This window comes from Arvicola amphibius, chromosome 12 (assembly GCF_903992535.2).
Source record: "Arvicola amphibius chromosome 12, mArvAmp1.2, whole genome shotgun sequence".
NCBI lineage: Eukaryota > Metazoa > Chordata > Mammalia > Rodentia > Cricetidae > Arvicola > Arvicola amphibius.
This window is the reverse complement of record NC_052058.2, coordinates 68381166-68406740: the sequence shown is the minus strand read 5'-3', so window position 1 is coordinate 68406740 and position 25575 is coordinate 68381166. Positions and strand designations below refer to the sequence as shown.

At 48.2% G+C, this 25575-nt stretch overlaps 1 protein-coding gene across 1 annotated transcript in view; it reads left to right on the top strand.

The window, feature by feature from the left end:
• Nmnat2 (nicotinamide nucleotide adenylyltransferase 2) overlaps window positions 1-21034 on the top strand; it is a 157028-nt gene extending 135994 nt beyond the window's left edge. The window contains exons 8-11 of the mRNA XM_038349901.1: window positions 907-983; window positions 17430-17531; window positions 18364-18431; window positions 20768-21034. Of these exons, the coding sequence (XP_038205829.1) occupies window positions 907-983; window positions 17430-17531; window positions 18364-18431; window positions 20768-20870 (350 nt within the window). The 3' untranslated portion in view covers window positions 20871-21034. The remainder of the gene's footprint in view (window positions 1-906; window positions 984-17429; window positions 17532-18363; window positions 18432-20767) is intronic.
• Window positions 21035-25575: the final 4541 nt, after the last annotated feature.

Below are 25575 nucleotides of genomic sequence, written 5' to 3'. Positions count from 1 at the left end.
CAAGCTCAGCCTCTGAAAGTCCTTGCCCGGTCCTGGGGTGTAAGTCAGGCTCTCTGCATCAGGGGCCGTGGTAGCGGCTGTGTCTGGAGGACTGCTGGTCAGCTCTGCACAGGTGCAATCGTGGTCTCAGACACACTGGGTGAAGCCGAAACCTGGGCAGCCTGGGATGTGTGTGCAATCCTGGCGTGGAATGTAAGAAATCTTTAGACCCCCCCCCCCCCCCCCCCGCTTTTGTAATAAGCGACTGTTTGATGGTGGTTTTAAATGACAATGGGCCTCGCTGGGAAAACTCAAATTAGGTTTAATGAGGGAAGGGAAACAACTGTCAGGCAGGAAGCACCACGGGTAAAGGGGAGGAGGTTCCAGCCTTGCTTCTCAAGCCTCAGAGAGAGGGCACAGTTGATCAACTCAGATACTTCATTGGCAGTCCGTGGTCTCTGTCCATCCCATCCCTACCATGTTGGCACCTGTCAGGGGAGACACACTCGAAAGGGAGAGGAGACAGAACTAAGTTCCTGTTATCCAGCGCTGGGAGAGCAGGTTCCAGTGTTCAAGCGTCAGCTACAGACCAGCCTAGGCTACAGAGTTGGGGATGGGGGCTCTGAGCCCTTAAGCAAAGCCTGCTAGAAAGCCCAGCCATCCCGCTTTGGCCCTCAAGGGCTGTGTCTATGTCTTGGGCAGGCAGGACAGTTGGCCACCCTCCGTGCACCGCTCCCTTCATGTGGAAATCCCACTGGAGGTGGAGGAGGGGATGGGGGTGTTGAACTACAGACGCCCTGGTGTGAGATTGTCTGGGGGACCTGGGCCACACAGTTCTAATGGTGCAGACATCTGTGCTTTAGAGGGAAGAAAGCTGAGAGCTGTCTCCTAGGCCTCCTCTGATGCAAACTCTGCTCTTCTCCTCAGAGCTGCGCATCTTGCTGTTGTGCGGTAGTGACCTGCTGGAGTCCTTCTGCATCCCAGGACTCTGGAATGAGGCAGATGTGAGTAGCTTGTTGGGGGAAAGGGAGGGTGGGAGAGGCATCCTTCTTGAGTTTAGGTCTTTCCCCAACCCCAGCACAGACTGGAGTCTCTTGCTTCCCCGAAGTTCCCTAGAGGGCAATTCATTCCCCTAACTATGTAGGAAAATTCTCACCTACCCCAGGCTTTATCTCCTACTGTGTGTTTACTCATTCCTCCTCTTCCTCCTCCTCCTCCTCCTCTTCCTCCTCGCCCCTGGGAAGCCCTGGGAAAAAAAGCACCCTGAGTTATAGAATGTCTTGTTCCAGGCACTGCCTGGGGTGTGCACGCTGGGGGTGTGGAGACCTGCAGGGAGGGTTTAAGAAAAACCTTTGCCCTTTGGCAATTATAGACGCGATTTGCTTTCCTTTGAGGTCTTTGTAGAGGTAGTAAAGCCACTACCCTAGGCTCCCTTAGCCAGAGGAGGAATGCAAATAGCTGAGGGCAAACGCTGTGTAGGATCCTTTAGGTGACTGATGTGGCACAGGGGGAAGAACCAGTCAAACTCCACCACTTAGAAGTTCCCATCTCTAGTCCTCACCTCAAATGTCAGCCCACTGCTTCCCACGCATGCTATTCTCTCTTGCTCTTTTATTAATTCACTCTCTGGGTAGCCTGAGCAAAAACTACCTCCAACCCCAGGGTCCTATGGTCCTACGCAAGTTGCTTTTCTGACGTTTTTGAGATAGGGTCTTGCTATATAGCTCTGGCAGTCCCGCCTCAGTATGCTGCTGGCAGCAATGCCAGGCTTCATGCTTTTTTTTTTATGAGCTTGCTGGGCAACCATGTCAATCATCCACCTCCTCTGGTTACCAAATGAGGCTTGTTTTGCCCACTGTTTGGCATGCCAATCTGCCAGTCGCTGAAATGATTGCAAACATTCTGCGAAAAGGAGTTCACTAATGAGCGACTTCAAGACGTTAAGTGGCGAGTGCCCTGGGCCTCAGACAGGTGAGGAGCATTTCTGAGATAAGCAGGGATGGAGCCATGGAGAAAAGCAATTGAGGAGGAAAGTGAAGTAGTCTGTAGGTGGGCCTTCAAAGCTTTACTTGGGCTGTGTTCAGGAAATAGTGACCTTAGCGGGCTCAAAGGGTGGGGCTGTAACCGGCTGACGTCAGAAGGTCACCCACTGGATGCTTGTATAGGTTAGTAGTTCCAGCTAGCTTCTGCTACCTCCAGCTCCTGCCAAACAATTTGGGCAATTGCTGTTCTGGTGACCGCTAGTCAGGTATTGTCTCTAGAGAAGCTATCGGGAATGTGCGGGCCTCCAGACTGGAAGCCAGCGAGAGATAAAAAGTACGAGGCTCGATTTGGGCTCTCCCTTAGTGACTCTCTGGACTGTAGCTGTTTTTGAAATCTGTGGTATGTTATTGACAGTGGCCTGAGATGTTGAAGAAATGTGTGCACCACCCCTACTGATAAGTGTTAGGAGACATGACATACATAGGAAAGTCTTTTGTTGTCTGTTTTTCGATCTCTAGAAGAGGAATAAAGAGGAAGGAAACATTCAGAATCAGAGTTTAGACTCTACTTTAACTCATCTAGTGACAAAATAATATAGTCCAAGTTTCAATTTCTCCCGTCTTTAAAATGGGCATAAATAGTGTTTATCTCACGTGGTCTTTGCAGACTCAAAAGACACTATTTAAGTGCATGGAACAACACTTGTCACAAAGTTAATATTAAATACCGTGTTGTTTTTGTAATGAATTAAGTAAAAATGTTGCAGGTCCCACCCTCCAGGGGCGCGGTGGGAAGCGGGCCATGAGACCATGCTACAGGTCAGCAGGGGCAGGTCCCGGGCAGGAAGCCAAACAGCAGGCGAGAGACAGAGATATGGATAGGCACACCATGCAGAGTGAGGTTGGATATTTATTGAGTTATGGAAGGGAAGGGGAGAGGGGGTAAGGGGAGAAGGGGGAAGAATGGAGCGAGGCAGAAGCTGCCTCTTTGGAGGAGGGACAGAAAAGGAAGGGACTCAGGCTGGAAGCTGAAGATCAGCTTGCCTCAGTGGAGGGGAGGAAGTGGGCATGGCTTGTCTCTTAAAGGGACAGGACAGATCATTACAGTTTTTGTTTGTTTTATGTTTGGAGAGAGGGTTTTACGTAGCCCAGGCTGGCTTCAGACTTGCTGTGTAGCTGAGGATGACCTTGATCTCCTGATCCTGGGACTAGTCTCAAGTGCGGGAGTAGGCTTGCTCCACCATGCCTGGCTTGTAACAAATGCTATTGAGAAAATCCAACTATGGACAAAGCACCCTGGTGCACCCAGCAGCTCTTCCCGGCAAAGGGTGTACATACTGGTCCATTCTGAGCTGTCGGGGGAGGGATGGCAGAGGACGACCATCCCGAGAAGTTTGGTCCTTTCATCTGCCACCCTGGACAGTTTCCTGCAGGTGAAATTTTAAGCCTCCTTTCAGCTTTGGATTAAGTGGGTTAGTCAGCCTTTGCCTTCCACTTTGCTGAGAAAGTGAAAAGTCACTGGCAGAGATCTCAGCGAAGCTGAGCAGTTGCCTGGGCCCCTCCAGGGAGGCCCCTGCAGTCAGTTGGGAATTTAGAGAGACAGGTTGGCAGCTGGCTCAGTAGTTTGAAGAGCCACTTGTGTGAACAGGAAATCCCTGGGGCTACTTACTAAATGGGACCTGCGGGGCCTCCTCTCAGGGCCTGAAGTAGGCTACTTGGAGTCTGAAACACACACCCCTTGTCCCTGATGCCTGGCCAGTCCCTCTCCTGGCTCCTGGTTAAATCTCTATATATAGACCCTCATTTCCTACCTGCTGTCCTGGGTGTTGTCAGATGCCAGCATTTGAAGACCTGGGAGCCCAGCTCCCCATCGCATCTCGGGACTTTCGTGCTTCCCCTAGTCATTGGTGTTGAGATCAGCATTGGCTGATTAAGAAACAGAATTGAATGGGCTCGAGAAATGGCTCTGCAGTTCTCACAAAGGACCTCAGTTTAGTCTCCAACACCCATGTCTGGCAGCTCACAACCACCTGTAACCCCAGGGGGAGAGAGAGGAGAGGGAGGGAGGGAGAGAGAGAGAGAAAAAGAGAGAGAGAGAGCAATGATGGCTCAGACTTTATGGGGGCTTATGAAGCATGTGCACACTCAAAAATGGTGACAGTAGAAGTGTGTCACACGGGCCTTTAGTAATGACATCGTGTTGGTGGTCTCTGAAGGTGGGAGGAACCTTGTTCTGGAACGTGGGTGGATCTGATGGCCTTTTCTGGCCTCTTAGTGTACCTGTACTCATATGAAACACACCCACATACAGATTTCAGAAAACCCTGCAAAGCCAGTAGATGTGGAATGTTACAGTGGAGGCTTCGTCCGTTTAAATGTATTCCTCCTGATCACATGTGGGGCTCACCAGTGTGGGGATCCCCCACAGTCCCGACCAGTTTGACTTTCTGGATTCCTGAGAGTAGTCAGAGAATTCCAATCTCTCAGGAGTGCTCTCATGAAAAACTAAGGGATGTCCCTATCTTACTTCTGGTCCCCAGGGAGACAGTGACTCTGGAACATCCTGTGGGAGCCAGGGATCGATAAACCAGCACCAGGGAGAGTGGTAGGCAAGCTCCTTGTCTTAGGATTCAGATGAACTTAATGCAGAATCCCAAAGCTAAGGAGACTGTAGTGACTGAGAGCTCCCCTCAATGGGGGAGCCCCCGGATGGAGTCTCCAGCCCTGTAAAGCAAACAAAACCTAACAAAAATCCAAACCCGGGGCTAGGGCTATGGTCAGTTGGTAGAGGGCTACCTCGCATGCAGAAAACCATAGGTTCAATCCCCAGCACCATATAAACTGGACACGTTAAGCCCAGCGTTGGGAGGTGGAGGTAAGGGAACAGAAGTTCAATGTCATTCTCAATGATGTAGTGAGTTCAGGGCCAGCCTTGCCGTGCAGGAGATGGTGTCTCAAAACAAAGAGAAAAACAAACAAAAACCTCCACAGTCTTAGAACTCCTCAAGGCTCAGGCTGACAACTTGTGTGGCTGGTCATCACCCCAGAGATCTAGAACCTCATCCTGGTTACTCTCAGAGGGCACAGTAGTCCCTGCACCTATCCTGTCCAGGACAGTGATAAAAATTCAGTTTCTTAGCTAGATGGTGGTGGGGAACGCCTTTCATCCCAGCACTTGAGAGGCAGAGGCAACCCAATCTCTGTGAGTTCAAAGCCAGCCTGGTCTACAGAGTGAGTTCTAGGACAGCCAGGGCCACACAAAGAAACCCTGTCTCTAAAAAAACAAAAAACAAAGAAAAACAAAACAACAACAATAAAAAAAAAATTCAGTTCCTTTCAGTTAAGCCAAGAGCAGCCCAGCATCCGGACACCACCCAGCCAATTGCCCCTTCCCAACTCCTCCCAGTTTGTGAGGTTCTCAGAAACGTTGGTCAGATGTAAAGGGGAAATAATACCTAAGGATGCAGGGCTCTGATGTAAAAACAGTTCAGACAGATCTGGGAAGGCACAGGAACCTGTTCCTACTTCTGTTCAAAGGGGCAGGGGAGCAGCCCTACTGTGTAAACTGAAACTCTTAATGCCCTCGAGAAACTGGCTGAGTGGGACCGTCCCACTGCAGGATTGTCAGAGCCTCCCCCATCACTCCCAGGCTGCTACAAAGTCAAGGTCACAAGTCCTGAACCAAAACTCCAGCAAGCACGGCTCCACACCCAGCTACCCAGTTCCTCAGTGGCTGTGTCCGCCAGGCACAAAGATTTACCAGTCCACAGTGAATTCTGACCTTCTGTGACCAATGACACACCCGTCCCCTTTCATTCCATGGAGAGAAAATTCCGTACATATTCATCAAGTTTCTCTCAAGTGGCGCACAAAAGAGCTGCTGTGTGGCCTCCTGGTTGGCATTTTCATTCTTGATTTCCGAGGGAAATCTAGATCCCAGGCTGCTGGACTAGCCTCAGAGTGCAGGAGCCAGCCCAGTGTCCGCCCCGCAGCATTAGCAGGCTGGTTTCCTCTGTTTGTCTGTATTCTCACCCTCTGACAAAAGCTACTTGAAGACGGGTTCGTGTGGCTCACTTTGAAAGTGGAGTTCATCATTGCGCAGAAGGCGTGGCAACAGGGACGTGAGGCCGCTGGCCACTCTGAGTCCACATCGGGAAGCCGCTGGAGATGAACGCTGGCACTACGCTCGTTTTCTCTTCTCTTTTCAGTCTGGGTCCCCAGTCCATGGGATGGTGCCACCTACACGCAGGGCCAGTCTCTTCTCCCAGTTAAATGGCTCTCTAAACACCCTCACAGGCGTGGCCAGAGCAGAGTCTCCATGGCGAGTCTAAGTTCCATCAAGTTGACAATTAATATCAACCATCACATCTCCGTCAAGTGCCGTAGTCCTTCGTTTTTCTGGATCCTGACGGAAACACCTGTGCAGGTCTCCAGACATGGATCAGAAACTACATTAAATTAAGGCCGAAGGCTCCAGGGTCAGCCAGAGCTGTGCCTTTTCTCTTCATTCTCCGCTTAAACAAAACCCAACCTGTTGTGGAGGGCTCTGTCCACACCAGGTTCTTTGTCCTTCGTATAGTGGATGGTAGGCACATTAATCCTGATTTAAGCATTCCTTTCTTCAATCAGTCTTTCAGCAGTGCCCTTGTGAACATAAGCATGTATTTGCCCACAAGGTTCTTGCAGGCTAAAAACACCCTAGTTATTAATACTTACTTCACTATCCAGCATGAAATTAAGCAGAGAGGAAGTGTAGAAGTTTTTGAGCCCAGCCGGTAGGTTCTCTGTAACTGGTGACTGTTATTTCATTATTCTTCTTGTTTCTGTTAAGTCCTGGGACCTTAAGCTCAGGCTCTATCACATACTAACCACTAAGCTCTAGCCCTCTCTCTCTTTTTAAAATTTTTCTTTTTAAAAATGATTTTTATCTTATTTATTATTATATGGCATGCTAGTGCCAGAGTATGCAAGCGGAAGTCAGAGGACACCTTTGTGGAGCTGGTTCTCTCTCCACCTTTTTATGGGTACCAGGGATCGAACTCAGGTCATCAGACTCGTGTGACACGCACTTTTACCTGTCGAGCCATCTTGCTTGCCCGTGTTATTCATTTTAAAGACAGTTTTCCTAATTTTCCCTAACTGCTGATCCTCCTGCCTCAGCCTTGTGAGCAGCTAAGATTAAAGGAGGCATTGCCAGTCTGGGCTCATTCTTTCGTTGTGAAATATTTATTGAGCACCCACTAGGTGACTATAATCAGTAGGCTACAGCTAGGAGAACAAACAACAACAAAATATTTGGTGATTCACTGTGCTTTCTAGTAGGAAAGACCCACAATAAATGAATTGTATTTGGCTATATCTTATCGATTATCCAATTTAAACCCTGTGAGATGGAGCCTCTATTCCCATAAAGGGAGGCAGCAAAGATGGCTCAGTGGGTAAAGGCACTTGCTGAGTTCAGTCCCAACACATGTGGGAAGGAGAGAATCAATTCAAACCAAGTTGTCCTCTGGCTTCCACATGCATGGCATGGCATGTGCACACAGACACACACATACACACACACAGAGACATGCCACTCACACACACGTTGAATAAATAAATAAATGTAACAGTTTAAAAATATACATGAAAAGGGAAGCCTGAGCAGACTGGGACTTGTTCCTGATAATACAGCTGTTGAATGGCAGAACAGGGTCTCACATCTGTCTTCAAAGCCCTTTTCCAGGTAAAAACAAACAAGGGGAATAATGGCAGGCAGTTATTCCTCAAAGTGGGCCTAGGTGAGGGCAAAGCCGGGTGTTGAACCACAGCCTGGCCCGGGTTGAGTAGGTACAGAGAAAAGAGATTCTCACGTAGGGAGGAGGATATGAGAGATTTGGGGTGGGGACAGGGCTGTGGGGGAAATGGCAGGTAAATGAATTGGTCTTCATTTCATTTGGAAAGGCGCTGACCTTTGATGACGTGTGCAGAGATCGTGAAGTGTAATGATCGCCCCTATGGGCCATTATCAGACGCTGGCCTTTTAAACAAGCAAGAGTCAATGTCTAACCCAAAGGGTTAAATATATAAAGGTCTAGTGCCAGACACCAGAAATTGGCCAATGAGGAGACTGCTTTCTTCCTGTGCTTCCCAAAGCCCCACATTCTGCAGCCACTTGTCATTGGTTGTGCCCTACGTGCCTCCAACCAACCAGTCATGGCCTGACTGCTTCCTACAGCCATCAGCTGTGGGAAAATAACCAAAGAAAATAAACAGAGGAAGAGCTGGGGGCATCAGCCACTCCAGATGAAATCCCAGGGCCCCAGGATAAATGGAGCAAAGACAAACATGTGGTTATTCAGGCTCAGATGGCTTTTTATCAGACTGCCCAACTCCAGCCAGGAAGCAGGAAGCCTGTGGGACTCTTCTGTCCCTGGGGGATTAGGTCCTCACACTGTAAGACCTAAACTGAATCCACAAGAGAAGAATCTCCAGTCCAATTGGTGCAAGTTTCAGGGCTGTTTTCTGCTTACGGCTCCCGTATAAAAGGTGCTGTTGATTTGGTTTTTAGGCTTTTGACATGAGTCCGGAACTCTGGGCCTTCCCACACTCCCTGTTGGCAATGCAGTGGAGTTGATTTCCTCTGGGAAGCCCCACTGGAGGGGCCTCCGTTTATTTGCATTAGGGGCATCCTGGAAGTGGCCTCCTGGCTGCCCGCCTCTGAGCTCACCAGCTCTGGCCCAGCGTTCCCTCCAGATGGGCAGAAGCCTGAGCCCTACCAAGGATGCTCTGCTGGGGAGTGGTTTAGCAGCTGTCACAGACAGGGGTCTTATGCTAATGAGATGAAAGCAGGTCTCCCCCTTTGATCTCTTCACCCATCTAGAAGTGCCTACAACTGTATGCTATAGGGGGCAGTAGAGAGCAAGGAACTGAAGATTTAGGCTGTGGGAAGAAAAGGGCTGAAATATTTTTTCTTTTTTTAAGAGCAGGTGGTGGGTGGGTGTTTTCCATCCTTCCTTTATATCTTTCTTTTCATTTTGTTTTAAAGACAGGATCTTGCTATGTAGCCCATGTTGGCTTCAAACCCATGATTCTTCTGCCTCAGGCCCTGAGCTCTGGGTTCACAGGTATACGTCACCACACATCACCAAGTATGTTTTCAAGTTGTGGTATTTTTAAACTGGAGATATGGCAAGTCACTAAAATATGAGTCTTATTGACGGGTCTAGAAGTCTAGACCCACCTACAATCTACTAGCTGTGTAGATTGGACAGGTGCCCAAAATTTATCAAGTTGGCTTCTCCACCTAAGAGCTGAGAGTGGAGACTCACGTCTCGGAAGACAGCCGTAAGGAGGAAATGTGATTAACAACAAAGCTCCAAGAATCGTCCCTGGCACTTGCTAAATGCTCTTGCCCCAGTTGGTAGATACTGACAGCCACCGTGCATCCCTGACTACCATCTAGAAAAGACACAGAAGCAAGCCGGAGCCACTGGTACGCTACACCTTGAGAGGAAAGAGGGCCGGGTTCTGAGCCCTGATTCAGACTGACCATGTTGGATCTTACCAGCGCGGCCTTCCAGGGTAGTCAGTACATCTTGGGTTCTATTGCTAATGAAGCTGAGCCCTCTGATTAGAACACTCAAATGGCCTCTCTCTGTATTGGGATGAAACCCACCATCATTATAATCTGAGTTTGTTTGTTTTTATTTGGCTATTTTTGCCAGTTGCTTATGATGTGCTAGTCACAAGATGATTACCGAACTTTGACTTGCCCATAATCTTTGGCTTAACTGCTTAATTTGTAGTTTTCAACTATTTAAATGTCTTATTCTTTTCTCTTGCATTTTTGTCACATATATACACACATATAAAATAGCCTGCTGAGTGCATTTAGTGTTATCTATCTATCTATCTATCTATCTATCTATCTACCTACCTACCTACCTACCTACCTACCTATCAATCAATCTGTCTATATGTGTGTGTGTTTAGGACTGACCACTTGATATTGGATAACCAATTAGAAGACTCATCCCAGAGGAAGATCGCTTCTCCTCTCAGCAGTCATTAATTGCCTACAGCTCCTCATCCAGGGATGGGACCCTCAAGATTTCCCCATCCACGTTGCCATGTCAACTGGTATTGTCATTGTTCAAGTCTTGTTCAGGCAGCCATATTGTTGAGATGTCATGGGCGCAGCTTTCCTGTCAGATATAGAGGACACAATCTCTTGCAGATGCCCTGGTCATCTGATTCTTACAATCTTCTCCCCTCCTCTTCCCAGATGTTCCCTGAGCCTTAGGTGCTGGGGCTGTGTTGTAGATGTATGTGTTGGGGCTGGACACTCCATAGAAAGTTGACTGTATTCTGACTAGCTGTGAGTTTCTGTGATGGTCTCTTTCTGCTGTGTCTGCAACCCATATGGTGGCTACTAATATTTTTTAATGTCACTCATTAGACTGAGGATGAAGCAATTTCTGCTTTCTCAACTGTATATCATTAATATCTAGGAAGGTGTCTGGTTAAGACCACAGGGTATCTACTCAAACATCCCTGAAAGCCAGCAGGGCAGGCCTTAGAATTCAGCCTCGTGGAAGGATGGTGAAGACTCCATGTTCCTTCTGAGAGCTTTGCCTCCTAGGTCAGAAGTGCTCTCTCCCCCGAGGCCAAGTTGCTTCCTGCTTTGACATGTCTCATATCCTTCTCTCAGATTCCCTACATATGGGGAAGCAGAATCTACCTCCACCTATTTCCTCCCTTCCTCCCGACTCCATCTCCACTGGAAAACTTTAACCAGAAGAAGAAAGATAGGATCAAAGCTGGGCTGGGCAGGATGCTGAAACAGGATGAATGTTTTGCACTTGACTTCTGAGGCCTGACACACAGGCCTGGAATCAATGAAAGAACCAGTGTGATTCTGTCTTCTAGGGTCTGGCAATGTGAGGCTACACAGGCCACATCAGGGGTCGGATTTAACAATCAGGTATAGGCATTCACCTCCTCCCTCACTCTACCTCCATACCCCTGCAAGCAAGACCCACAGGAAGAGCTGGAGCAGAGGCTCAGCCCTGAGCTCAGTGTCCTCAGGGTCCCAGAACCAGAAGTACTAGATGTGTGTCCTAACCACATTCCTTACCACACAGAGGAATGTCCTACTGTCCCTGGAATCTCCCTGGTGCTAAGGAGCCTGTCCCCATCCCATCATCCCACCTACAGGTTCAGTATAGTGCCCTGTAATTTAAAGGGACAACTTCTAAAGGCAACTACATAAGAAAGCTTAGGATTGGTTTATCATCATCGTGTGTGTGTGTGTGTGTGTGTGTGTGTGTGTGTGTGTGTGTGTGTGAGAGAGAGAGAGAGAGAGAGAGAGAGAGAGAGAGAGAGAGAGAGAGAGAGAGAGACAGAGACAGAGACAGAGAGGTGGTCGGGGGCAGAAGTGACAGGTGAAAGTCTTTTGGGAGTCCCTTCTCTCCTTCCGCTGTGGGGTCCAGAGACGACACTCCAGGCACCAGGTTTGCAGACAGTGCGTTCACCCACTGAGCCAGCCATCTTGTCAACCCTAGGATTGGTTTCTATGCATGCTTTATCAATACCCGAATGGCAAGGTCTGGGCAATCTGCTTTGTTGCTTTTCATTTTATTTGTTTATTTATTTTTCACAAATAAGACTTTTTGTCAGGATATAAAGTTTAAATTTTAAATAGACTCTTGCGCACCTGGCTCAGGTGGCCCAGCTTTGACACCCTTCTTGTCTCCAGTGGCCTCTCCATGAGTTTTCAAGTCAAACATGGCTTCTCTGGCATTTTTTCCCAAAAAGAGATCATAAAAGCTTCAATAGATCTGAAGGATCTGAAGACTTTAATAGACTGGCAAACCTTTCCGTGGTCCTTTCCTGTGATGTGTGAGGTCAGCTTTTGACTCCCTTCTCCGTCCATGTGGGTCCCCCTTACATTTGGCTGTGTCCCTCTGGTCTCCGTTCTCAAATCTTTTGGATACGGCAAACTCATTGGTGGCTTTCTGCATTTACAATTGCAAAATTGCACGCTCTATTGTAAATCATAGTTAGAATTGTAAATTACAATTCTGTCACTACAGAATTTGCTCAGTTTTACAATGGCCAAATAGTCGCTGTAATGGTCAGTCTTGTAAAATTGACACCAATAGGAACTTCAGCTACAGTTTCCCCACTAGCAGTCACGTGGTACATTCTGTCAGGAAGATCCAGGCTGTGGAAGTTAACTAAGCGGTTTCTGCTGTAGCCCCCACCAATAATTAGCTGTAATTTTCTAAATACAACTTCATCTCTCTGCATATCAGCAAAGCTCGCTTCCCACACCCAACCCCTGGGGCCGGGAGATGCATCTGTGGCTCACTGAGCCCTTGTGACTAGAACTTTCCCAGAAGTCCCTCTACTGAGCGTTACTGCTGCTGCCACATCGCGCAGTGGTTCCAGAGAGTTTAGAGTCCGCGACTGAAAAGTAGAGGCAACAGGCATGGCGTATGGAACAGCAAGCTGAGGGCTCACATCTTGAACTGGAAGCAGGAAGCCGAGAAAGTGTATTGGCAATGGCAGGAGGCTTCTGAGACCTCAAAGCCTGCCTCCCAGTGACATGCTTTCTCCAGTAAGGCCACACCTCCTAAACCTATCCAAACAGTTCCACCAACTGAGGACCACGTAGCCAAACATCTGAGCCTATGAGGGACAGTCTCATTCAAACTCCCAGAGAACCTGTTTAGAACAGCAGGTCCAGAGGCTCAGAAAACGTTAAGCTAGAAGTGCACCCGAGGCTGGAAATGCTGATTCAAGAGCCTTTAATGTGTCTTGATAGTAGTTTCGAAATGGGATGAAATAATTGAGGGGATGGGTGTAAGGTCCAAGGACGGAGAAGCCTGGGGGAGTCCAGCGTGCCAAGGTCAGAGAGGAGCGCGAATAAGCGCTGAGGCCAACAAGGAACAGCTACAGAGGAAGGAGAGCCAGGAGAGATGGGAGTCTAGCTGGAAGCCTGCACCAGAGAGGTGGGGGTAGGATGCACAGCTGAACTCTCGTGGGGTGGACAATTGGCTACCTGCCACCTCTGTCCACCCATATACACTCTCCGGCATGAAAACAAAGCCCACCACCCCAAAGAGCAGAGTGTCTGACCTGATAGGGAGAGACGCTGCTGATCTGCAGGTCTCCCCATCTCCCTCACCCCATCTGTGGTTCCCAGGGCAGGTCTGTCACCCACTAGTAGGAAGGAGAAATATCTCCAGCAGCAAGGGCCCCGTGTGCCTGCCACCCACCTCGGCACAGTTACTGTTTGAGCGTCAGGTCATTAGGTCCTGAGCAGAAAGCAGCAGCTGGACTGATGTCACCCCAAGAGCGGGACCCCTCATGAGCACCAACTGCCATGCAGAGCCGCTCTGATCATCCTTTAAGCTAGAACATTAAGTCACATCCCCTCGTTATCACACACTCCATGCAGAGCACCCATCAAATGGGCATCATCTGGCTCATAGAGTCAGCCGTGGGGGGCAGGCTGCCATTACTCACACGAGACCATCCTAAGACATCTCCAGAGGCAGGGAGTTTAGGGAATTCTCTTCTCTCTCTTGCCTTCCCTGCTCCCTCATCTTCCCTGGCATGCCAGCTTTTCCAGTTTGAACTCTATGTATGACCTGCCTCATGAACTCCGTTGCACATTGGAATTACCTGGAGAATATTTTTTCTTAAAGTACTGACGTCTGGGTCCCATTCTGAGAGATTCAATTTTAATTGTTCCTGGATATAAACATGTTTGGAATTTTCTTTTCTTTTTTTTTTCCTCTTGGTTTTTTGAGACAGGGTTTCTTGGTAGCTTTAGGGTCTGTCCTGGAACTAGCTCTTGTAGACCAGGCTGGCCTCGAACTTACAGAGATCCACCTGCCTCTGCCCCCAAATGCTGGGATTAAAGGCTTGTGCCACCACCACCCGGCCATGTTAGGATTTTCAAAGTTCCTTGAGTAATTCTTTTTTTATGTTTTAAAATTGCATTTACTTATTTAGATTTGTTTATTTTGTGTACGTATGTGTGGACATGCATGCATGTACCACATGTCATGTATGAAGCTCAGAGAACAACTTGCAGGAGTTGGTTCTCTCCTACCATATGGGCCTAAGGAATTGAACTCAGATCATCAGGCTTGGTGGCACGTGCCTCTGCCCACTGAACTATCTCTCTGTTTCTCCTCAGCAGTTCTAATGCATATACTACTAAATAGTAAACCTGGCGCGTGTTCTACAAGCTGACAAGACGAGCCAGGTCTCCCTCCAGTGTCCTATCTTGCTTCTCCTGAACATTGCCAGGTCTGTAGGACAAAAGTCTTGAAGCACACTTGCTCAGTTTGACCCCCACCTAGATAAAACACGCTGCTCTGTATCTCAATGGCAGACCCAGTGAGGATGAGACTGTCTATCTAGCTTGTAGTCTCTCTCCACCTAGAGTGTTCAAGGCTGACCTTTTATTTTAGTATCAGAGTTCTAGCTTCAATCCTATGTTAAACAATAGGGAAAACAGAGTAAAGATGGGTGGAAACACCCAAGGGTGTGCACCACACACACATACACACTCACGCATGCATGCACACACACCATACCACACTATACACCACATTACATAGACATCATACACTATGCCACACCAAACACACATACCACTCCATACACACCCTACACACCCCACCACACACACACATATACACACACATCACACCACACCCACACACATGCTTGCACACACACCATACCACACTATACACCACACTACATAGACACCATACACTATGCCACACCAAACACACATACCATACCACACACACCCTACACACCCCACCACATACACTTATACACACACACACCACACGCACCACACACATACACACCGAATCAGACTTACAGTGGCATTCTGACAGTGTGGAACTTTCTGGTAAAGAAGAATAGACCACTGACTGACTGTACCAGTTCTTTTTGGCCACCAACCAGCTCCCAAATCACAACACAAAGACTTCTTATTAGTCTTGAATGCTCGACCTAGTTTAGGCACGTTTCTGGCTTGTTCTTTTAACTTACATGAACCTGTTTCTCTTCATTCACCTTTTGACTTGGGGCTGTTTTCTTTCTTTCTGTGTATCTTTCTTCCACTGCTTCTCAAGTCTGGTTGGCTGGCGGTGGTGGCTGCCTGGCTTCTTGCCCCTGGAATGTCTCTCGTTCTCTCCTCCTTTTTCTCTCATTTCTCCTCTCTTTGAGCCTAGATTTCTCCTATTTATTCTTTCTGCCTGGCAGTGCTGCCTGTCCTTGCTCTGCCTGCGCTGGGCATGATGAAATCAATGCAACACATTTTTTACATAGTTAATCCCACAGCCTTACACTGTTAAACAACTTCAGCACAAACAAACGGAACACACCTTTACACGGTTAAAGTAGTATTTCGCAGCATAAATAAATGTACCACCTCTTTGCCTAGTTAAAATAATATTTCACAACAGACCCCAGTTCTTCATCATCTCTGTTTTGTGACACTGGTTTGAAGAATTATGGGGGTTGGGAGAAATTCTGAGTCCTTTACCTCCAAAGCAGATCTTGCTCAGTGAGCTGACCTGCTCACAAGCAGCATCCTCCTCCTCCTCTGGGATCCCTAACTGGCAGGATCCAAACCTGCTTCAAACTTACCAAATGCTGTAAATGCCAAGCTCCTTGAAAATGAATATTAACACATTTCTAGAAGGCAATTTGGTAATATGTCATAAGAGCATGAAATACTTCCGGTTCACACCTTTTTATCCAATTATGTCACTTCTTATCCTGAGGAGATAATTAGAGCTGCGGTAAAGCATTTATGTATAAAGATAGTCATCAAAGTGTTTGCACCAAAATTAGGTTGCAGTAACTGTGGAGTTACTATACACTTTCCATACTGTATGACTATGATGAAATATAGAAAATGTTAAAACTCACGCTTCCACATAATTTTTATTTATCTGCTTAGTGTGCAAGTGCACGGCATGGAGGTCAAGGGCCAACCAAGTTGCAGGATTGGTTCTCCTTCCCCATGTGGGTTCCAGGCATTGAATTCTGGTCAAGTGCTCAACCATGTGGCTGGCCCTCAATAACCTTAATTATGTCCCAGAATCCTCTCTCACAATATAATGCTATATGAACACAAGTTGGGACTGGAGAGATGACTCTGTAGACTGCATTTACAGAGGGCCCGAGTTGGATTCCTAGCTCTCGGATTAGGCAGCTCACAACTGTCCGTAACTCCAGCGTCAGGCAGATGGCTTCTGACCTCCATGGGCACCTGCACCCAAGTGTGCAAGTGATCATGTGCACACACACACACACACACACACACACACACATAGAGTTAAAGCACATTAACTTTTAATTTTTTCCGTGCCTGGGATGAGGACGCAGGGCCTCATGTATGCTGGGGAAGCGCCCTACCGTTGAACTAAAGCTTCATGCCTTACATTGCAGTTTAATGCTAATGTGGTTCTAACACAGCTATTCACAGGAAAGCCATGGGATATGCTGAGGGGTTAACTGTGGATACCTGAATTGTATGGTGGAGATTGATTTCAATTTTTCCGTATTTCCCAAGCTTGTGTTATATCTATAATTAGAAAAAGAAAGTAAAGAGCAGGTATGGTGTCTCTTACCTGTAATCTCAGCATTTGGAGGGTAAGACAAGTCGACAGTGAGTTTGAGGCTAGCCTAGGCTATTTGTCATTTCAGCATTTGGAAGGCTAAGACAAGTTGATGGAGAGTTTGAGGCTAGCCTAGACTATCTATATATCAAGATTCTTTCTCAACAGCACTTCCAAAAAAGTGGGTTTTTTTTAATGAAAGGATTTTATTTTTTTATAAGAAATCAAGGTTCCACCAGAGGCTGAAGTGACTTCCACCTCAGAAGTGACCCCCATATGAATTAACCAGCACCCCCATTACTACCTGTGTATATGGGATTCCTTCTGAGTGTGTCTCTGCTTGCGGTTGCAGAGTCCCACAGCTTATGACTGAACCATGTGACGTAAGGGAGGAAAACAATATATTTCATGCTGTCCCACTCAGGGCTGAGGTAAACATGCTGGACAACAGAATCCGTTTCACCCGGGAGGGTGTTCACTAGATACTCATGCTGTCCTGCAACACTGTGAACTCAAGCAAAAGCTTTGAGGATTAGCAAGATCTTGTTCAGACATGCAAATGGGTGTTCATTCATTCTAGAAGTCTCTCCTGAGCATCTTCTGTGCGAGACAAGGTTTCCACTCCTTCTAGAGACTACTGTCAGCAGTTCAGGTTGCTGACTGATGGGGCTAAGGAGGTAAATTGGAAACTAATGTTTGAAGTTCCAGGTAAAACAACAGAATGTCACTGTTTCAGTCAGTTGGTAGGAGGTTGGGTGACAGATTTCACCAAAGTTGCTTCTTTCTCTTCGTCCTTCCCCCTCCCTCCCTGTATCTTCAGATGGAGGTGATTGTTGGGGACTTTGGGATCGTGGTGGTGCCCCGGGATGCAGCTGACACAGACCGAATCATGAATCACTCCTCAATACTCCGCAAATACAAAGTGAGTCTTTCATCCCCTGCTGGTATATCCCTGAGATACAGCCCTTCTCTGAAACTTCTGGGGGCCTGGAAGAGTGGGGGAGCAAAAATAGCTGCTTAGTTAGGATTTCTATTGCTGTAAAGAGACACCATGACCATGGCAACTCTTTCTGGTTTTTCAAAACAGGGCTTCTCTGTGTAGCCTTAGATGTCCTGAAACTCATTCTGTAGACCAGGCTGGCCTTGAACTCATAGACATCCACCTGCCTCTGCCTCCTGAGTGCTCCCGTTAAAGACGAGTGCCACCACCCAACTTACGTCAATTTTTTTTTTTTTTTTTTGGTTTTTCAAGACAGGGTTTCTCTGCGGCTTTGGAAACTGTCCTGGAGCTAGCTCTTGTAGACCAGGCTGGCCTCGAACTCACAGAGATCCGCCTGCCTCTGCCTCCCGAGTGCTGGGATTAAAGGCATGCGCCACTGCCCATCTTATGTCAACTTTTATAAAGGAAAACATTTAATTGGGATGCATTACATACAGTTCAGAGGTTTAGTCCATTATTGTCTTTGTAGGAAGCATGGCAATGTTCAGGCAGACATGGTGCTGGAGAAGGAGCTGAGAGTTCTACATCTTGATTTGCAGGCGACAGAAGGCGACTGCATGTCACACTGGGCATAGCTTGAGCATATGAGACCTCAAAGTTCACCCCCACAGTGGCACAGTTCCTCCAACAAACCTCCATAGTTTCACTCCCTATAGGCCCAACATTCAAATACATGAGCTTGTGGGAGCCATACCCATTCAGACCACCACAGTAGTCCACAAGAGTGACTGGTTGTTTTCTGCTTTCTTTCCAGAACAACATCATGGTGGTGAAGGACGACATCAACCATCCCATGTCTGTAGTCAGCTCCACCAAGAGCAGGTATGGTTGGCAACGATCAGGGACGCTTTGGCCAAACTGGTTTAAATTTTTTTCATAGCTTTCCTCGGTCAAAGGCAACCTGTCTTGGCTAATGTTATCTCTGATAAGACATGATGACCAAGGCAACTAGCAGAAGAAAACGTTTGCTTAGGTCTTAAGAGAAATGGCTGTGGTGGGAGCAGAGCAGCGAGCAGGCAGGTGTGGTGCTGGAGCAGTCTCTGAGAGCTCACATCTTGATCCACAACCATGAGGCAGAGAGACCTAAAAGCCCACCCCAGTGACACGCCTCCTCCAACAAGGTCACACCTCTTAATCCTTTCCAAACAGTTCCACCATTCAGGCACCAAGTATCCAAATATATGAGCCCATGGGAGCAATTCCCATTCAAGCCATTACACAACAGTTAGATTCAAGTGGACACCTGCTGTCCCAGCACTCGGCCTCCTCGTTGGACTTCGGTATTTATCCCTGTTTACTTTTAAATGAGGAAACAGTACATTAACTGATCTTAACTGGCTTGAGGGAAGAAGAGGATTTTTTTTTTTTTTTAGTTTCAGAGTCTTAGTTTCAGGTGCTGATAAAGTCATGCATTACTAGTAAAAGTATAAGCCAGGCTGCCATTAAAAGGGTCTCAAAATTCGGAGTTTCAAACAAGGTAGCTGTATAGTTCTCACTTACAGAAGTCTAGAGGAACTGAATCTGGTCTCTTCAGTCTGAAGCTTCCTTGTTGGGGACATACCTACTGAAGACCAAGGCAGGACATTTGCCTTTAAAGTGAATCACCCAGGCACCATGGTTCATACACTCAGGAGGTGGAGGCAGGAGGAAGACAACTCAGTGCTAGCCTGGGCTGCATAGCAAGAGCCTATCTCAAAAAATCAGTGAATAGGGACTGGTGAGATGTCTCAGTGGTTAAGGTCACTGGCTGCTCTTCCAGAGGACCCAGATTGGATTCTTAGCACCCACATGTCAACTCATGACCACCCATAACTACAATTCCAGGGGCTCCAAGGCCCTCTTCTGGTCTCCGCAGGTGTTATGCAAACAAAACACCCATACACTTAAAATAAGACTAAGTAAATCTTTTTAAAAGTAAACAATGAAGTAACCCAGAGTTGTAAGTTTACCACGGGCTCATGGACGAAGGGCCTGGGAAACGGTTTATTGTTCAGCAGCTGTATATTGAGATGGAACTGAAAGGGGAGGAATTAACAGTAGGGACTGTTAGCAGTCTTCGCCATGAACTCCAAGTGGAACTGGCCTGTGAAATGGTGAGCTATATAGGACTTAGGAGTCTGGAGGTGTAAACTGAGTGCCATGAGCATACGCGGCAGGTAAAATGAGCTGGCTCAGTGGGTAAAAAGGCACCTGCTGGCCAGCCTAACCGCCTAAGTTTAGTCCCTGGAACACACATGGTGGAAGGAGAGAACCAGCTCCTGAAAGTGGCCCTCTAAGTCCCAATGTTTGCACTGTGGAACACACACACTCTCTCTCATACACATTTGCTAATTAATTAATTGAAAAAAATTCCAGATCCAGATGAGCTCACAAAGTCAAGCAGTTGAAGAGAAAGCTGCTCTCAGGAACATGGCAAGGTTTCTAGCATTTCCGTGAAGGCTGAGGAGCAGTTAGAAGCCCCCAACAGGGATGGTCCGTAACCAAGGAAGAAGAGTCCAAAGGTGGAGCACTGTCATCTGGTCATGGAGCACTGCCACCTGGTCACATGTTTCAGAGAAGTCAAATAGACCCAGAACTCAAATAGTCTCCTGGACTTCTTCCCTTGGGAGGCAAAGATGAAGACAATCACAGGAGTAGCAGCCACTGGTAGGCTAGGGCAGAAACTAAGGATAGTGGGCAATGAAGGGGGCAGGACTTTGATTCCAACATGGCTGCCCCTTAGACTCAGAGACGTTACTCTGTGGTCAAACAAACTCCTGTATTCCATTTGGTTCAACTAGACCAGGATTTTCTGGGCTTGGACTCAGACTCAGCTTCTCTGCAGAGTCTGATAAAGTTGAAACTATCATTTGGCAATGTTTGGATATGCAGGGAGACGCTTCAAGATGCGCCTTGTACGGTAAAGGCAGGGCTTGCCTTGGAGCGAGGCACCACGCCAGGCTCAGTGACATCCTGAAACTGTTGTGTCAGGAATGAGCAGAGAGCTGAAGGCTGGAGGGAAAGTGTGCAGGGATCGGTTTGTCCCTGGAATCTTTCACCTGCTGCTGTCCCTCCATGGACTCATGGCTAAGGGCTCCTGGAGGAGGGAAAGGGCCGACCAGGGCTATGTACTCTCTCAGGCACGGCTGTCCACCTGACTGCTGTTTCTTCTCCCACAGGCTGGCCCTGCAGCATGGGGACGGCCATGTTGTGGATTACCTGTCCCAGCCAGTCATCGACTACATCCTCAAGAGTCAGCTCTACATAAACGCCTCGGGCTAGCAACACCCAGCTCTCCACTCTACTCTCCCCGCGTCCTCCGCCAACACACTGGCCCCTCCAGCCACTGTCAGACCCCATTTTCCCTCTGCCTCTCTGTTTCTCTGTCTTCATCTTGACTGTTCTCCCCACTGACTGACGTAACCCCCACAGTGTGGGGGCCTGCGAAGAACCGTGGCATTTCCCATTCCACAGTCATCTTTGGATAAACTTTCCTCTAGTCTCCGGGTTGGGGGTGGGTAAGGGAACAGGGTGGGAGTTGGGGGAAGTGCAGCCCTTGGAGATGTACTGGTGTCCGTCTCCCAGCATGCTCTAGAGAGGCGACTCTGGCGCCCATTCTCCCAGCATGCTCTGGGGACGTGGCTCAGGCTCTCACCTTCCCAGCATGCCCTTTACCACAAAGGGCTATTTTTCTTTGTTTCTTTCCCTTTGTCTACTTCTTGTAGAATTTGGATGGAATTGGTGTGTGTGGTTTTTATGCTTGTAGTCTTGATGCTCTCCTGTGGTTTACTTCCCATCTGACAGGACACTATAGCCAGTCTCAGCACTCTAAGTGCGTGAGGCCACACCCAGGAAAGAAAGCAGAGCCGCTTCTGCTTCAACACACATACACACATACACACATGCACACAGATGTACACACACATGCACACAGATGTACACACATGCACACAGATATACACACACATGCATACAGATTCACACAAACACACACACACAACACACACACACACACACACACACACACACACACACACACCAGCAGCAACCCCAGACCCCTTTGGTCAGAAATAAGATGCTCAGGTCCTGAAACCTGGCACACAAGTCTGGGAAGAGTAGGATTTCTCAGAACTTGAGTCCCTGGTTTCATATGACCATGGTCCTGAAGTTGTGTCTGACTGGTGGCATTGTGTGGGTTCCCTGCCAACCAGGCTTTTCCAGAGAGAAGAACCCCTTAGAGGCTATGGTAAGATGCATTCCTGCTAGTGAGAGGAATCACAGGCAAGGCCAAAGGCTGATAGTCCATTCATTTCTTCTGGAAACACACTCAGAATCCACTTAACCGTAGAGATTCTTTGCTAATTGGGATTATTTATTGCCCCTTTGGCTAGGAACTGCAAGCTCAGGATGATCTGGGAGAATGCAGGTTGTTACCCTGAGGAGAATTCATGATCCCATGCCCTCCACCTGAGGTTGCCCAGCTGAACCTAAAGCCCTTTCTTCCTTGGGAAGCGATCACCCTTGTTCCTGAATTGGCCCTATCGGTCTGCTGCAAAGTCCAGCAGTGGCAACCAATGCCCTGACCCACACCTGTCAGGAGTGGGTTCACAACAGAGCTGTCACTCCTATCTCTCCCCCAACCCGACACTGTCCTCCCCTTCTTCTACCTCTGAAGACAGTTTGGACCCTCAGGCCCTGCCTGGAGAGCTAGGAGGAAATGACTTTCATGTTTTGTGTTTCCCATCCGGCCTCTGGCTCTTGAGTTCCTGGTTGTTCATGAGGAATGGCTCCTGAGTATGAGGCTACTTTTAACTTATAACATGAATATGGCCCAGGTGGGACTGAACAGGGGTAAAGTTCTCCACCTCCTCCTCGGCTGACTCCAGGAGAAAGAAGTGGAGTCAACAGATGCGTGTAGAGCATTCCCAATCCGTGGTTCCTTAGACTGTAGAAACAATCTCCAGAGGGAGGAGATTATTTCTATAATCTAGAGGTCCAATGTCTGGCTAAGAGTCATGGAGGAAGAAAAAAAAAAAAAACAGAGAAAACCTGCAGAATCCGTTGCTCCCAGGCTCTTTGACATCGCGGGAGCAGAAACCCCTGGGAGTCAGTGTCTGGTGCAGGACTGTGCAGCACACCCTGGGAAGCATGAGGAGAGATGCTGTTTCCTTAGACAAAAGAAAACCGGGAGCTGGATTGCCTGGGAAACATGGCGTTTGGAAGGCCCTGGAGCTGCCGAAGGATCACATAAACAGACCCGAGAAAGACTACTTTTCTTTCGTTCCTTTGGTTCACTGTGTTCCTCCTCTAGACTCTGGTCAAGTCTCATTTGCTCCACAGCCTGAGATAAGGTCCCAGGCTAGCCCAGCACCCGCAGCGCAACAGGCAGGAGCAGGGAAGGAAAGGAGGGTGAGAAGGTGAGCTGGGAGAACAGGCACAGATGTGGGTTTCTGGGAAGCAGGCAGGCAGATTGTACCCTGGTGAGGTGTGTGGAAATGGTTTCCTTTAACAAACAGAAACGAGTCCCTTTTTGGTGAAATTGTCCATCCACTTCCTTGTCTCTTTGTCCCTTTGTTGGAGCAAAGGTAAAACTTCTCCTCTCCACCCCCACCCCATGAAGAACAGCACAGTGTGACTGTGACCTGCCCCAGCCTAAGACAGTTTTAAGCGGTACCTCACATGTCCTCAGGATAGCCTCTGGGCTCTGACTTGTCTTCGGGGACCTGCTGCTTCTTGTGAAGGCTAGCCCATCACTAGAATGGCCCAGAGACGCCGATGAAGGCACAGAAGGGAATGATCTGACCATTTCCTGCTGCCAGTAAACAACTTCCCTGCCATTTTTAAAGAAGAGGCTGATAGAAGGACAGGAGGAAAACTTTAATAGCTCTCTCCTCCAGGAACGGGGCTGCAGCGACCCTGGGTTGCCAGTCTGCCACACTCTCCCAGTCCCTGGTAGCCTCAAGGCCCCTGGCTTTCATTTTCTTCGAATGTACATTGACCAGCAAAGGAAGTCCCTTACTGAAGTGCCTGAAATCACAGCTGGTTTCCAGAGACACTGCTCTTCCCATTTTGGCTTGGCCACATGTTCTAGTCTCAAGTTTCAGAATCTCTGAGAGAACCCACGAACTTGCTATTCAAGAAAGTAGGAAGTAAAACTTGATAATCAAATGGTATCGAAAGCCAGAAGATTACAGAGAGCCCAAATTCACTCCCTCACTCCGATATTCTCACACACACTTGTAAGGGTCTAAGAGAAGCATGCCTTCTATTTTCTGTTTCCATTAGAAAAGAAATGCCATGCCAGGTGTGGTGGCCCATACCTGCAATCCCAGCACGGAGAGCTGGAGACTGGAGGATCAGGAGTTCAAGCCCAGCCTCCAGACACATCAGACCTTGTCTCTAAACAAAAACAGTAGTGCAAAGAAAGCCTAGGAAAAGCTCAGGCTCTCTCCCCAGGTTTCAGCAGGGGAGACAGAAGGCGAGCTAGAAGGATGGAGCCGGGCTGATTTCGTAGCTGACGGATTTAAGACACCTTAGAGCTAGCCTGTGGTAAGGAGGAGGGTGTGATCTGCCCGGCTGACCTGGCCCACACCTTCCTGTGAGCTGACTGGTAAATTCAACTGCTTATGTGGTTTCTGTGTAGTATGCGTTTGATGTGTCCTAGGAGCCTGTCCCGGTTAGTTAGAAAGGAGTTGTAGCACTTTCTCACCGCTCTCAGTGGGGTCCCAGGGCCCTCAGCTTGATCCTCATGGGGCTGGAAGGGGGAGAAGGAAGCTTTTTTTTTTGTAATCATATCATCTGCTGATTTAAGAGTGAGATTTACTTTATGAAAATCAACTCATTAATAAAAACTCCAAGTTGCAATACCATTTCACAGTGAAATATTTTTTAGTAGAGTTTTGTTGCTAGACTAGTCATGGGCAAGAGTTTTATCAGCAAAATGTTTCAATTATGTTAATAAACCAGACAATGCTACTAGTGTCTTGCGTCTTTGTCCAGAACCTTTCCTTTGAGTTGCTCTGAGAAGTAATCACTTTTTCTTCCTCTTGTTACGTGGTGGGAGATAACAGTTGTGAAAATAGGCTCAGAGCAAGTGCTGTTCCGCCTAGTCTAGCTGCAGTAACCTGAGTGATATAGACTGGGGGAGGGGGCCGTGGGTAAGGATGCTTGCTGTCACCCCTGACAACCCGAGTTCAGACCCTGGAATCCTCATGATTGAAGGAGGGAGCCAACTCCAGGACATTCTCTGATCTCCACAGGTCCACTGTGGCACACACAAGCCTCCCCCAACAAATCAAGTCAGCCTAGGCTACATAGTAGGACGCTCTCTCTCTCCCTCCCTCCCTCCCTCCCTCCCTCCCACCCTCCTTCCCTCTGTCCATCCCTCTCCCTCTCCCTCTCCCTCTCCCTCTCCCTCTCCCTCTCCCTCTCCCTATCCCTCTCCCTCTCCCTCTCCCTCTCCCTCTTCCTCTCTCTCTCTCTCACGCGCGCGCACACACACACCACCACCACCACCACCATCATCTCCACACTCAAGGATATATCAAGAGGCTAATTGGCAAGTTTGTAAATTGTGCCTAAGTTTTCTCAGTTTAAGAAAAGTAACCCTTAAAGAGCAGAGAGCTGGACGGCCCATCAGGACAGAGTGCTACTGCTCTCGAAGAGGACCGGAGTTCAGTTCCCCATGCCTACATGGTGGTTCCTAACCATTCCGGTTCCTGGTACCCAAGGCCTTACTCTGGCCTCGTGGGCACTGTATTCACATGGCACAGAAACTCATCTCCACACACACACAAACACTAAGATCCAGACCAGCCCACGGGGTCCACTCTTGGTGAATTTCAGTTGCTTGTTTGAAAATTTTCAAGACAAAGTCTTACATGGTCCTTCCTGGCCCCCAACTTGCTTTGTTGCTGAGGATAACCTTGGGCTTCTGACTGATACCCTGCCTCCCTCTCCCAAGAGCTGGGATTCTAGTGGTGTGCTA